The 15,820-nt window shown below is 37.0% G+C and overlaps 1 protein-coding gene across 1 annotated transcript; it reads left to right on the top strand.

The window, feature by feature from the left end:
• The first annotated feature begins 2,387 nt into the window (after nucleotides 1–2,387).
• Nucleotides 2,388–3,357, top strand: LOC131252189 (uncharacterized). Its single transcript, XM_058253054.1, has 2 exons — nucleotides 2,388–2,561; nucleotides 2,930–3,357. The coding sequence occupies exons 1-2, from the start codon at nucleotides 2,428–2,430 to the stop codon at nucleotides 3,264–3,266; spliced, it is 471 nt and encodes a 156-aa protein (XP_058109037.1). The 5' UTR covers nucleotides 2,388–2,427; the 3' UTR covers nucleotides 3,267–3,357.
• The last annotated feature ends 12,463 nt before the right edge of the window (nucleotides 3,358–15,820 follow it).

The raw sequence follows: 15,820 nt of genomic DNA, 5'->3' as shown, positions 1-15,820 counted from the left end.
TAATTGAATCTGGATCCCAACTTATTCAATTTTTATACGAGTTTTGGAACCAAACATTAGAATAGCAGTTCTTCCTCAAAAATAAACATGATTGGAACTTCCGGGATACCTGAATTTTCTTGGGTTCAGATCTGGTGCCTCATATCCAACCTCATATTAGTTGGGCCCAGGCAAAGACTACATTCGCGCCTGACCCCAACTGCTAACGTAGTCAAACGCACAACAAAATAAATGGGTCATTTTGACAATATCATTTGTTCTTAGTTGATGTCCCCACTTGCATTTGATTACTGTGATGTTGTGGCTACGGCTCTTGGGAAAAGGAGAAGAAAACAACATTTTAATGGAAATTGATAGATGTTTTTATTGAAAAGCTAATCAAATATAATTAACATAATGTCTTTATATTTAGAAAAGTTACACTGGGTTGATGATTGCTGTTATATGCTTTGCTTACCATGTTTACAACAAGAAAAGAATCCTAGCCATGAGGGAGAGATCACCATATTCTTTCCTACCATAGTTTTTAAATTCGCAAGGATAGATGAATATCTAAAATTGAGTATAAAACTAATATCATTGAATGAATTATGTTTATAATACACTTGATGTGCTTGTCCAATTAAAAACACCCTACAATCCTATTTCAACTTAAAATATATTTATTTTTTTTCAAAAAATAATAAAATTTACAAAAAATAGTAAAGACGTATAAATGGAAATAAACTTGTAAGGCACTTTTAGCTGACGTGAATAAGGACTTTGAGACAAGATGCGAATTTTAAAACCCTAGTACTAATGAAAAAACAATAATGACGAAACTAAGTAAAAATTATAAGTTTTGAAGTAAAGCAAAACTTTGACCATGAAAATTGCCTTTCATATTAGAGAAAGGAGAAATTCAGTAAAGCAAAACTCCCACCATGAAAACGGCCTTCTTTTTCAAGAAATCCACTAGGGCTAACAAACTAAGTCAATCAGTATATCATAAGGGTCATTGAAATCTATCCAATGACATATTGTATGCCTAAATATGATATTCAAGAAATTCACTAGGGCTAACCAAGTCAGTCATTTGTTTTTTTTTATGGCGAGGGCTTACCCGAAAGCTTGTAGGTTTGTTCATGAAAATAAATAAATTCGCTTCCTTAAAAAATAATCTGATATTCGATAATAAGCTGTCGTTATTAGAACATGTAGTGCCATTTAGGATGTTTGTTGCCATAAATCAAGCTTTCACCAAATTTCTTTGTTGTTCATGAACTTGTCGGCAACCTTTCCACTTTAGATTCGATGACAAGAAATTACATGCGATTAGATTTTTGAACCACTGGGACCATGAATTATTAAAGGACATGCAAAAGGTCGAGACAAAAAAATAACGCACAGAGAGCAATGAGTTTCTCTGAGGTGATGAAATTGTGGGAGTGTGGTGGTTGATGCAGCCACAATAACAAATTGTACTCCTGATATATAATAAATTAAGAGAAAACATTACAAATTATGAGCCCTGATTTAAGTGGATATATCTTCAATAGAAGAATATTAAAGTGATTTGATTTTATTACTATTTAATCAGTGTATTTCCAATGGAAAATCAAGATGAAAATAGTCCTTCCTCCAATTTTTCAAGAAACAAATGCTTATAAACCAACTTGAATTTTTGACAGTCCATTTTCAAGTAAAGGGTTGAGTAATTAAAGGGTGGTCCAAATTTTCTAAGATGAGAGTCTTTCTTTTTTTATGAGACCCCTTAACATAGAAGGTTTGGACCACTTAAACGTGACCCTTAAGTCACATAAAGTCCTTGCGTATCCCATAAGCATATGGGAGAATAGAAAGAAATTTTTTAGAAAGATCCAAGTGAGAAAAGAGTACAGAGTGTATCCCTGGCAACTTGGGCCCACCTGTAGAGTGGTCCCATGATTAGAACCGTCTATGTTGTAAAATCTTATAAGAAACCTATGAAGTGACCATCACAATCAGGACATGGATTTAAACAATGAAAATAGAAAATTTTCAATGGCTTGTATTCAACTCTAAAAATGAATGGAGGGTTCAGATTATTGAAATAACTTAGAACGTGGGATAGGGGCGATTTTTGTTCCATGTTTGATAATAGGGACCTGATTAATAAATCTAAAATCAGTCGTCCAAAGCAGGTCGCTGCAGCAACCGTTACGGCAGGCCACGTCAACGATCACGACCCGGGAATAAAGGGCATGGCTCAATGTTGGAAAGCCACGTGTCTGATTCATGACGTGTTCCTATCCCCTTCGTACGGGCTCTGTCTATCGCAAGAAACCGATGGTTTTACGCCACCCCCATCTCAACATTATTTAAAAAAAGAAAAGAAGGTTTAAATAGGACGGTTTTATTATTATGTTGGAAAGAGAGAGATATAGAGGCGGTGGGAAAGCTTTTTATATGAGTGAGGAGAGAGCGTGTGTAGATGCCATGGCTGAAAGATCAACGACGAAAGAGTGCTGCCTCTGTGGAGATATCGGCTTCTCCAACTCACTTCTTCCCTGCCCTTCATGTGGTTTCAGATTCCAGCACACGTAAGCTCTCTCTCTCTCTCTCTCTCTCTCTCTCTCTCTCTCTCTCTCTATCTCTCTCAGAAACTCTATTTCCAGAAGAACCCATTAAATCTTTTTCTCTTTCTCTTTAACTATTTCAACTCTCTGATTCTTCTAAAAACGGATTTGAGTAGAACCCATTAAATGATTCTCTCTCTATCACTTAGAAACTCCATTTTCAGAAGAACCCAAGAAAAATATCTCTTTATCTTCAGCAATTTCAACTCTCTAATTCTTCTTAAACTGGATTTGAGTAGAACCCATTACACTTCGTCTCTCTTTCACACACACACACACACACATAAAAGACTGATTTGTTTTGTTGGGGGATGGTGCGATGGATGGCGCAGGTACTGCAGTGGGTCGTACCCGAAGATAGACATGGAGACATGGCGGTGCGAGTGGTGCCTTCACGACGAAGCAAAGAAAGGAGGGAAGGCTTTCAAGTTCCTAGTCGAGATACCAGAGTCGTCGCTGCCCGAACGAGAAGAAGATCAATCTCCCTCAAACCCTAATGACGAAAAGAGGATCCGCCGGAGGAGAGAGTCGAGAGACTATGACAAGCGCCGCGGAAATCCCAAGCGCCCCAAGTCCTTTGATCGATGTCGCCGCCTCAACTGCAATTCCTCGTCTTCCCCTCGCGTTATCGGCCGTCGTTACAAACTCCTCGCCGATGTTCTCTGCTGATTTTCTCCTCTTTCTTGTTTATAGTTTTTCTTTCTTTGTTCTTTTTTGTTTTTAAAATATATATGTATATATAAAGAGAAAATGTGATATATTTCACTCGTGTATCTACCCTTCTCTTCTCTTTTCTTCTCAAGCGTGCCAAAGCAGAGTACGTGTGCAAGATCTTGAGAACCATGCGAGTCCATTTATCAGAAACTGATACCCTCGTTAAGGGGCACACGGCTTGGATCTTTCACACGTGTGCCAAACGCGTTGGGATAGACGCGCTTTGGGTGGATTCTCATTTCTGTAGCAGAAAAACATAACTTGTGAGCTTGGAATTTCTAGTTTTAGTAGAAATCCTAAAAAAAAACCCGAAAACGGGCGTCTCCTCTCTTTCCTTTGTGTGTAGATGAGCATTTTGTATGGTTTTGGAAAATTCTACCAAAACAGAATATATCACAAAAATCCAGGATTCTATTCCTCGTTGCTCTTAACCCTCGTTCGGCAAATATTAACCATTGGATCAACAGAAATTTGCCTCATTAATACATTATTTACATCCACTATCTTCTTACCCAATTAATGAAGTAACCATCACTCCCTCGAATTAGATTTCTTTTAAGTTGGGTTGGCCATGCGTGCTGGAGTTGGGAGGTCCAGGGCCCAAAAATCAGGCCTGTCTGATTTTTGGGTTTCACACCTGCATTGCATTTTTTGCGTGGCATATAATGGTTGGAGTGAATTTTATATACTCATTACCGCCCATAATCTTACGTGTGGCCCATCCTTATATTTTAAGGAGATAATTGTGATGTGTACGTGGATCCCGTCCAACTATTAGATAAGTAATCATACATTAAGTTTAAGGTTAAAAAATTAGGCTGACACGGGATTCATGTGGTCCACGCCAAAGGAAACAGTTATAAGAGATGTCTACCCTTTATTTTTGTAAGGACCCACGTAAAAATTAGGCACATTTTTTTATTCATGTGGACCACCAACTTGTACATTAATTGTTTCCAATTGTGTGATCTACTTAAATCTTTGATGGGGCTGAATTTTGGGCCCTTATATTTTATGATTACTAGATTTCACAATGACATCACAGTGGGGCTCACCCGACCAGCCAACCTTCGATTCCCAACTTTTGTTAAAGAAAAAAAAATCTAATGGTAGATATTCACGTGATAATTACTTAATTAATGGCATAGCTTATGAAAATCTTTTTGCAAAAAAGTATTAGGATATAAATACTAAATACCATATTAATGAGCCAAATATTTTGTAAAATTTCCCATGATCAATGGCCTTAAGTGTATACAAAGTGTATAGGCCCATTAACCCATTTGATTAATTGATGTAGGGAAGAACATGAGGTCAAGCACCATCTTACTCAAGGGGATAACTATTCTCAATTCACGGAACTCCTCTGGAGAAATTGATTGGTGTCTACTAGTGCGCAAGGTTTTTGGCTTCTAGAAATTGATTGATGTCTACTAGTGTGCAAGGTTTTCGGCCTCACTATGCTGTTCTCCTAATTATTCCGTGCACTTTTCATGTTTGGCGCAACTCCTAAAGCAGCTTGTCCTACCCTAAAATCATAGATTTGATGTCCAATCACTCATTCCTGTTTGTGATATATGTTAGTGTCTGGATCATCTCCGTCTCCAATTGGGCGTCCATCTTGGCCATGAAATTATCCATGACCCGCTCTACATCATTAATCGAATTGTTAGGACCATCACTGCTCATTTTTTGAAAAATCACTTCTGTTAGGCAACTCTAACCATCCTATCCATGGATTGTTAAAAGGATGGCTATAGAATCATGAACGGTTTAGATCATCCGATCGATCTTGTGATTTTGCATGGTAACCCATCAAATATGTTCTCAAATTAAATGGACAGTTGAGATCGATTGACTGGACTGTTCAAGCGAACAAATGCAACCAGGACCAGTGCACCAGAGCATCCATCTTCGATATCTTAGTGTAAAAGCGTATAGGGCGCTGCCCCTTACCCATCCACATTGAATTTTACGTACAGACATGGAAGATCAGATTTGGTACGAGTTAATTGGATGTAGAAAAGGCTAAAGATTGGATGGATAAGATCCTCCAATATAAAAGAATTTTTCTGGGCCCATGAGATCAACGTCCCGAATAATTGAGCTGGGAAGCCAATGCAAAAAATCTTTAAGGGTCAGGAATCTTACTCAAGTCCTCGTTTGTAAGGTGATATGACAACTACTCTCTCTCTCTCTCTCTCTCTCTCTCTCTCTCTCATAACCCCAACACAAATAGTGGCTCGAACGAACCAACCAACTTGCTATTATTGAAATTCATTGAATCCCACCCGTTACCATCACTTTATTTATTATTATTTAAAACAAAAATGAAATATCGTCCTTAGTTATAAGTGAGCTGTGAGACTCGGAACAAAATATCAGTGCGTCTGATACGTTTCAGTACACAGTTGGTATTAAGTACTCTATTATTTATTTATATCTACTTCGCGTACTTCCTTGTGAAACTCATGTTGGCATGGAATTATAATAATTTATATACATTTAAAGAAAATAAAAAATAAAAGATTTGATATCTATGCCATCCATGATTGATCGACTTCTACAATATTTCTTATTCAGCTGCGTACAATCTTTACCAAATATGATGGGAATAGCCATTTTTTGCCCCAACATTGGTTAACAAGGTATATTTTTCATTTAAAAAAAAAAAATTAAAAAATGTAACTACTTAAAGAAAGCATTGAAATTTTACCACATAAGGGGATATTAATATAAATTACATCCACTTTCTTTAGCTCAATTCTTTTTATGTGTTTAGCCTATATAGATTCACACAAAATATCTAATTAAGGCAATCATGCAAAAAAAGCTACTGCAAATCATACCTTGACAATTGTGTGACATACTTTCCTTATAACATGAGTGGATCAGAGGCTCAAGTGGGTCACAACAAGAGAAATATTAAGATGTGTGGCTCCTTTTCTCTTTCTTAATCCCTCCTTAGCACACCTGCATGTAGTCTTTACATTTCCTCCCATTGTATTAGGGCTTGTTCGTTGTTGTAAATGAGTAATGGTTTACTTACTTTTACAAATTTATGGTAACATTACTTACATTTGACTGCAATGATAATTTTATTATATTATTTATTTCACCTAAAAATCATTATAAAAATAGTTGTTTTATATGATGAAAATATAATTATTACAATTTACTTCTTTTATAAATGTATTAGGCTATTGATCTATAAGCCATTATTCATGTTTAAATAAGTGTCTGGAAATAACATTTCTTAGGAAGTTGGAAAACCAAACAAGTAGGCATGTGTGGTGCTAGCTTACCTATATAAATGCTTTTCAGCATGTGTGGTGTTTGCCGTGTTGTGTATGTCCATTCAACCCGTGCATCAAGTGAGCCCCACCTCACTTCAAGCGAGTCTTTGGAACAATATACATCACCCAAAAGCTTCCAAATTTAGGTGGTCAGATCAGCCTTATTTTGGGGGGCATCCCAAAATTTTGGTGATGTGGATTCCATTAAAAAGAAAAAAGAAAAACCATGTGGCCCACAAGCAGAGCTAGAGAATAAGCTCCTTCATCACACATTGTTAGAGGATTCCACCACATGTAGCTTTGTATTCAAGTGGTGAACTTCGTAAGGAACGTCTGTCCCCTTTCGCGTGACACATATGGCGAATGGTATGGGTGGATCCAAACCATCCACCGTGCTAGCTCCTCTCGATTCACCGGCCCTCAACTACTGGCTGAAATATAAAGGAAGATGGCCATCTATCCTTGTCGAATGTCGACTGACTTGATTGATAAGTGTGCTTTTTTACCATCCATTTGAAAGCCACTATTTTTGTGGCCAGAAACATCGCTTTTCACACCATCAATTCATACATTAGCTGTATGTTAGTGGTACTAGACCTACTGACTTGTACGCGTGGCCGTTCATCACGTTATCTTATCATGGGGCCCAACATTTATTTCACATACTTGTAATGAACAAAATATTACATATTTGAACCAATCACAACTGTTGTAGGGCCTACCTATATATGCTCAATCTATATATTTATCAGTCATACCATCCATACCATTGATCAATTGAGACCCACTTAATAAAAGTCTTACATGTGGAGCATGAAATGGATTATTAAATGAATGTCCAGAATAATCGTTTCAGCAGGATTTTGGACTGTAGATTGACAGTTCTGATAAGGAGACTTCTTTACATGTGGGTCCCACTGGTGCTATAAATATAGGCCGTCCAATACATCATATATCTTGTGGTGAGGAATGATTCAAGCAAAAGAGTCGCTTTCAGGCCTACCTGCTGTGGCTTTCATCCTTCCAACATGTAACCAGTTCATTCTGAGTTCGTTTTGCCTATCTGCGGCTAGAAAGGATCCAGCTTTTGTCGGCACCCACTGTGGGCCACTTGCTGTTATGGTCCAATGATTTGAGCGGTCCATATAATCTTTCCTAGTATAAATAATCTATTCTCTTGTAATCAAACCTAAATCGGTCATGATCCTGACCTGACTCTTTTTAATTGGATGTGAGCCATTGGATCTTGTTTTCATTTTTCTATTTTGTTTAGTGATGGTTCCAATGTCTGTTTACTTGAATGTCCTTAGGGTGGACCGTTCACATCAAAGTGGTTTTAATCATTGCACCACCTAGCATGTGTTCCCTAGTGGGCTGCTACACATGCACTGGACCCAAGTCCCTATAAAGGTAAAACCAACCATTTAGGTGTGAACCAAACATGGTTTTTTTTTTTTAAAAAAAAAAAAATCAGAAAATTGTAGAATTCTTAGTCTTTTGAGAGTATTTAGCTAATATGTTGTGTACAAGACATCTGAGCCGCCGAAAAGGTGGACCGTTCCCTGAAAATCTTGCACACAAGAACCTATGCAGTACATTGACAACGTTGGCTTGCATCCATGGGTCCCTGACTGTGGGCCCCACCATGATGTATGTACCTTACATCCATGCCGTTCATCCATTTTCATAGCTCATTTTAATGCATAGTGAGGCAGATCTATGTCTTTGATGAACAACACCACAGGAAAAAATGGTGATGGAATACCCTCCAAGAGGGAGTCACCGGAATGTTTATTTGCCATCCAACCTGTTCATAAGGTCACAAAGACCTGGATGAAGAGACCACACAAATATCAGCATACTAAAAAACTTTTGTGGCCCACAACAAGTTTTTAATGGTCAATCACCATTGTTTTCGGTGGGGTGGTCCACCTGAGATTAGGAACTGCTTCATTTCTGAGATCCATTCATCATGCCCTAAAATGGAGTGGATGTATGGCACATACATCATGGTGGGCCCTACGGTCATGGATCCACCGAATCTGCATCCCGGATCTAGGAAAAGCAAATGGATGCCTCCTGGATTTACTCAAGGCCCATCTGATGAATGGATCGGTCTAAGCTTTGCAGATAGTGATCTTCAACGAGGATCTTACCTTTTCAATGGATCAGATGTTGCATGCACATAACTAACTTTTTGCACACAGTGAAAGTAAGAATTGTAATGTTAATTGAGATGGATGTGGACATTCACCATGGTATTTTAAAGCAAGCTTATTGCTCAAATATATTAAAGTTGTCCAAAGTAACTTTTTATTGGAATGTTATATCGAATTTCAGCTTACCAAATCAAGAAAAGAATCAGTTAAAAAGAAAAGAAAAGAAAAGAAAAATAAAACATAAAAAATCAAACTCATTATGAGAGATGAAAGAGACTATTACCTTTTTTTAATTTCCATGAGTGCGACATTACAAAGTCGATTCTAGTGGGGTAGGTAGTATCAGATCCCACATAAGCGAATTGAGGATTCCTTTGTTTTTTTTTTTTTTCTTCTAATTTTTGTGTTCTTCACTTCCTCTTGTTTTATCTGGCTACTTATTATTGTAGCCGAGGGTCTGTCCCCGTTCATGAACATTCACTCAGCTGTTGGACACGTGGCATGCACCTAATTCAAATTAAACGGTTCGAAAAATGTAGCGATCTTATCGGACAGGCTGTAAGAAAATAAAATTGCACCCAACCAATCGGATTTGATTATGACCTATCATAGTGGGTCCCACGATGGGATAAGTCCTTGTACTACTGCTCTGGTGGACTTGTGATTTAGGGGACGCTTAGATTGCGTACTGAGTAAACTCTGTGGGGTCCACATAAGATTATGTGTTCTATCTAAGCCGTCCATCCGTTTTTCCAGTTCATTTTAGGTCTTGAGCCTCAAATTGAAGCACATCCAAAAGCTCTCATGGACCACACCACAGGAAACAGTGGGGTTAATGATGTCCACTCTCGGAATCTTTTTAAGGGTTATAGTGATGTTTATTTATCATCCAACCTATTCATAAGGTCACACAAACATAGATGAAGAGGAAACAAAAACACTTAAAAAGTTTTCAATGGTTACTTGAAAAAAAAACACTTAAAAAGTTTTCAAGCGTCCAATTCTCATTGTTTCATGTGGTGTGGTCTACTTGAATTTTGTATGTGCTTCACTTCTGAGCTCATGCACTTATAAAATGAGTTGAAAAAAATGATTTGACCGCATAGATAAGACATATACATCATTATGGGCCCCACAGAATTTACTTAGTACTTTCGTTCCAGTAATAAGTTTAAAAGGCTAATTAAGTGAATAATGATCTAGTGGGTTAAAAGTTTTGGAACCTTATATTAATATATTAATGCACATAATTGCATAGGTGAGGGGACCAAATATATATTTATAGAAAAGAAGCTGAAGAAATTCAATCCATCACAATTTCAGAAGAGTCTGCTAGATAATGTCCATTTATATTTGAAATGCATATGAATAGGCTGCATGGTCCAAAAATACGATCCTTAATTATATATTGATGACAACTACTATGAGACCCATCTATATGCAATTTAAATACCTAATGGTTAAATCCAACCTAATGATCATGTAGGGCCCACTTAGTATAACTCTTACATTGCCATGAAGATCACGTGGTGTAAGAATACCGCCACTTCACCCAGGTTTTGAATGTTTTTGCTTGAGTTAATTATACCTCACATGTATGATTTTGTGTGCCTGCCACTGTATCACTACTCTTGGTGCAGATGATGGACGATTCTCAGTAGTTATAGAGAAACGGATTTTCCGGTGACCCAACCATCAAAGAAGACGGAACGTATATAAAGATAGATTATTATAATATTGTACTGTTACCTTTCTAAAATTGATGACAAACTAATATTTTTAAAGTGAAGAGGTTTAATATAGGATAAGTTATACAAAATCTAATGAATGGCTAGGATGAAAAGAATGAAAATAGTGATGTAGAGCAGGTCTTGAATCCAAGATGGAGTAGAGAAGGCTCGATTGAAGGCAAATGTCACTGGGACGGTCAAAACCTTAAAACAGGCATATCTCGCAAATTAGAATAAGTTACTCGACGTACCATATATGGTTTTAGTGTAGGACGAGTTACTGTAGCCAATCAACCCAGCTATGCCGGGTTTTCCACGCCTAATTTGCGATATTCTAATATATCGACGGTTGAAAGTCAATTTTATTTTCATTTTTAAATATAGTAAGTTTTAGTTTGATAGTAACTCTTTAAATTTTAAGATTTAGAGGTATGTCCAACATGAAAAATGTTTACAAAAGTTAGAAGAATAACTGGTTAAGTCACACGGTACACTTATTATAAAAAGTAAATTTACTATTTATAGTATGTTACGAATTTTAAAAAGTTTTAGTTGTAGTCTAATTCCGAAACTTGTTGCATGGTTTGATATCCTATTCAAAAAGCTCATTTATTTCACCAATATCAAATTATAAATTTTATAAAATTTATTTATTTATTTTTTCTACTTTTTCTTCATGAATTTGAGAAGTCGATGTGAAGAGTTATAGAAGCTCGTGGATTCATAGTAGTTATCCTTGAGAAAGAAGGTGGTCAACCTCATCACGTTCATCCCTATGTTAATTAGAAAGTTTGATCAGGTCTACCATGTATTATAAGCTTCAACGAATATAACTTTCCAATCAGTTCTCTATTTCATGCATATAATGTCTCATTTGAAATGAGCCAGCTCTTAGTGTTGTCTGATGCTAAAAGGCTATTATGCTCTTGATGATTTTTTTAAAAAAATATATTATTTTTTAAGTTAATTTTGAGCTTAAAGCTAAAATTTACCCTCTTTTATAAGTTGTTATTTTTAATAATTTAATATATTTAAAGGTCTGGAGTGACTTTCGAATATATTCATGTCAGAGAGTTTTAAGCCGATCGACTTCATGTAACAATATCAATCTTTTTTCAAACTTTCGTTTAGTAAAATCAATTTGAAAATTCTTTATATATGCTCTTGTATTTAAAAGCTATATTTAATTCGAGAAGAAGATGTTGATCTCCTGTTTCATCAGCGTCAGTGCCAAGGGGATGTGAGGGATGATATGATCTGATTGCCCCCACAAAAATATGTGGATTCCAGCAGTGGTTGTGTAAAGAGGAGTGTTTTTCTTAAGAAAAGCTACTGATATGAATGAGACAGGGAAGCAGTGAAGGAATGTTCAATCACCTTGACTTTTGGAATATAGCCTATCGAGGTGGTGGCTCATAAGAACAACAGTCCTGATCACCACATGTGGCCCACTTGTATACTGAGGAGGGAAATGCATTTGTATTAAGCCAGACAGAAAGGAATTGCATGGTGTCCTGATGAGTAGGGCTTGTAATTAATTGATTTTGACCGTTGATCTGATAGTTTGCACGGTGGATGTGAGATTCCTATGGACTCTTTCACGTTGTAAGATGGAAACCAGCCGATCTTCCTACTCGGCTTCGGTACTGACCCCTCCAGTATCGAGCTGGTACTGGTCGGTGCTAGAAAATTTCTGTGGGCCCAGCATGATGTATGTTCCTTATCCACGACGTCCATTCATTTTTCCCAATCATTTTAGAGATTTGCACAAAAACAAGTAGATCTAAATCATTGGAACACTTAGCATGTGGGCCCAGTAGCAGGCAGAATCAACTCATTGATAAATATGACTCTCTCCTTATTTTATCTCATCTGCCGCTCCACTTACTTATGGGGCTGTTTGGATCAACCAATAAGCTGTCAAGTTAAAAATAAAATAAAATAAAAAGTTGGTAACTCTTTTTTAATAATATATTTGGTGAGGCAATATATATATATATATATATATATATATATATATAAAATTTGATGTGGTTATTATTTTAATTTAATTTTTTTAAATGCTTCAAATTTTAGTTGATTTTTAATTCTCTAACAGTTGTTTTCTTTTAAGCACTTTAAGGGCCCCTTTGATTTGGTGTGGGTATAAGTAAATCTTGGTAAAAGCTCAATAACGAAGAGTGCCATCTGTTTGAAATATAATGGGGAATATCATATCTTAAATTTCAAAATAAACTAATCAAAGTAAAATTTCTGTTAGCTTCTCCGTGATGGCATAAACCAAAATAAGGTAAATCCAAAGATCGAGTGGACCACATTAGAGAAAATTGTGAGTTCAGTGGTAGGCGTCATTTCCTTTGATGTGGTCTAATAGATTTTTTGATTTGTCTCATTTTTTTAGTGCATGTCTTAAAATGACTAGCCAAAGTAATTGAAGCAACATAGATAAAACAAATTTACCACGGTTAGGCTTATAGAGTTTTAGTACATTCACATAAATATTGTGGGACAAATCTTTACTTGTCAAATCCATTTGGAGAAAATATCAAAATAAATTATTATTAAATTATAGATAACATCTTTCTTCCACTCTCTTAAATACACAAATAATGGATAAAAGTCTTATTTTGTAGCGGCATATTCCTAATTTATCAGCTAATCAAGTGGCCCAAATATGTGTGCATGTGTGTGTAACAAAAAGAAATAAATTAATTATCTTTATTCGATATGAATGGATTGTCTAATCAAGGATTAGAAAATACTTGCAGAATATAAGTAGTAAATATAAAATTAATTAATCAAGTTGGGCAGAACTAAGATGATTCAGGCTATGATGTTTGTACCCAAAGTTGGCTAAAAAATTCAACCAAGCCACATATGATTGGCACAAGCCTAGTTCAAAGCTAAGTTGAGCTTAAACGGCCATCAGGCTTCTTGTGATCGATCCTCATCCATGACTACCGATGAAAAACATGTAACTCAAAATTAAATGACTTAAATGATGGACCCCACTTCAGATATTTTATAAACTAAATACATGAAAAATATATAACTCAAGGTATACTGTCATATAGTAGGTCCACTTGAGATGAATCATCATAAACTAACATGAAAGGGTTAAATAATATTTTAGTTTGTTAAATTCATATATACCTAGTGAGCATTAATTTGTATATTTAATTTCAATTTTAGAGCCTCTATTTTTTAAACAGAGTTGAAAGTTGTTCCATATATTAATATATGTATTTACCCAACTGAATTAAAATTTTACTAAGAATTAAAACTTAAATATTATTTTTAGATTTTGCCGTTTTTCTAAAACCCACGCGTGTTACACCGTACAAGGTATGGATTTTTCATCTGGCAAGGCAGGCGAGTCTGATCATCAGATGGCCCAAACTTGTACGGATGACGAGAAGTTGACCATGTTACACGTGTGGCCGACTTGTGAGGAACGGGCCAGCCTTATTTTCCCATTCTGGGGCCCCGGAACTGGAGGCCGATCTCCTGTCACTGGGGATATGTGGGCCCCACAGAGATGTCTTTCACAAATCCACTCCGTCCATCTATTTTAAAAGATTACAATAGGACAGAATTAGAGAAATCAGGCAGATCCAAGAATCAGGTGGGCCACGAAAACAGAAACAGTGGGAACGGAAATTTCCACTGTTAAAACCTTCCTCGAGCTGACCATGATGTTTATATGCTATCTAAACCGTTCATAGGGTTATTTCCACTCAGATAAACTATAGACAGAAATATCAAACTGAAATAAAACTTCTGTCGCCCGCAGGAGTTCAATCCCCACCGTTTCTTGTGGTATGGCCCACATAAGTCTTGGGTCATCCTGACTTTCAAAATCCTGTTCTACTGTGGTCTTACAAAATAGATGGATGGAGTGGATTTGTCACCGAAATATCAATGGGCCACACACAGCCCTGTTCCCGGGTTCACAGGCAATCCTCTTCCCACGGAAAATGCATGGTAGGACTCACATAGGTACTCGGCGTAAGTAACGATGGCACTTGTCCAGCTCGATTGTCTGTCCCCTCAAATATCTGGCTTGGAGAGAAGTGTACGGTTGAAATAACAGAGCCTCGACAGTTGCCACATGTCACAGTCTCCACCACTCTTTATTGTCCGTTGAAAGTTGAGACACGTGGTACACGTGTATGACATCGACCTTGAATATGCACTGACCAAAAGACAGCTGGTCCACTGATCATGTGGCCCACATCTGTGCGTTCATCATACGCTACGTGTCAGATTTATCTGACATTCGATTTTTCTCACACGAAAACGTGGTCAAGTGGATTTCCATGATTCCTTAGCTAGAGCATGCTGATAATAGCCCCACAGGGTAACTTGCCTAGGCCTCACACGTGTACATTGACACGTATGACACGATAAGGAGCTTCTCTAAAGCGCACACGCGTTTGCGACATGTGTCCCAACATGATTATAGGTGCGAGATGCAATCCATCCATCAGGTTAGTCCGACCTTGTACATGTTTTCCAAAAAATATTCTGTTTTCCCAATATTCGAAACAGTTAGATGGGCTGAAAAAACTTTAGCTAAGGATTTCAGAGCCGTACATTTTTATTGAAAATGTGGTCCACCTGACCAGTGGATTAACCTGAAACTTGGATTAGGGTATGAATATACTGATTTTCTTCTGATGGATGGAATGGATATTGTATCCATCACACCATGCTGGCACATGTGTAGCGTGTGCATGATCTTCATTGCACACGAGTGAGCGGTTAGCAAAGCTCTTTATATGTGTCTTCTTTTCGTGGATTGTATTTGTAGGCTTTCTGGAATCAGATCTTAGTTGGTTGTTTGCCATTCCTTGTCCTTATCTCTACCTTTAGAGGATGAGATTGTTTTGTTTCTGTCGCGAGACGACTCAGGATACAGCGTTTGTCGCCAGACTTGCTCCCCACTAGGGCCCACATGCTAGGATGGTTGGATGATTTAAACCGTCCGTACTCACTTTATTACCTGAACTAAGCTACCCAATAACAATGATTCATTGATTATCCTAAGCTTTGATTTTTAGAGTTGAATCGAGCCACTGAAACTTTTATTTCCTCGTTCTAAATTCGTTTGTAGATAGTGACTTTCATAATAATCCGTTCATAATATTTATTTAATCATAACCCTTAGAGCGTAGATACCACAACATGGACAGTTCCGATCATCAAACCAATCAGCACGTAAGGCCCAGTGGCTGACGTCACGCACTTGGGCCTTAGTCGCGACGGAGGAAAAACGTACTCCTAGAAGATAAGTATCACGTTTAAGATGGATTTATTTATTT

Source organism: Magnolia sinica, chromosome 7 (genome assembly GCF_029962835.1).
Source record: "Magnolia sinica isolate HGM2019 chromosome 7, MsV1, whole genome shotgun sequence".
Taxonomy (NCBI): domain Eukaryota; kingdom Viridiplantae; phylum Streptophyta; class Magnoliopsida; order Magnoliales; family Magnoliaceae; genus Magnolia; species Magnolia sinica.
Note: the sequence above shows the minus strand (reverse complement) of the source record. Positions and strands in the feature narration are given on the sequence as shown.

Bases quoted from the DNA above. Each gene is read 5' to 3' on its own strand.
- LOC131252189 (XM_058253054.1), top strand. From the start codon at position 2,428: ATGAGTGAGGAGAGAGCGTGTGTAGATGCCATGGCTGAAAGATCAACG. The intron at 2,562-2,929 runs GTAAGCTCTCTC...TGGATGGCGCAG, and splicing joins GGTTTCAGATTCCAGCACAC to GTACTGCAGTGGGTCGTACC.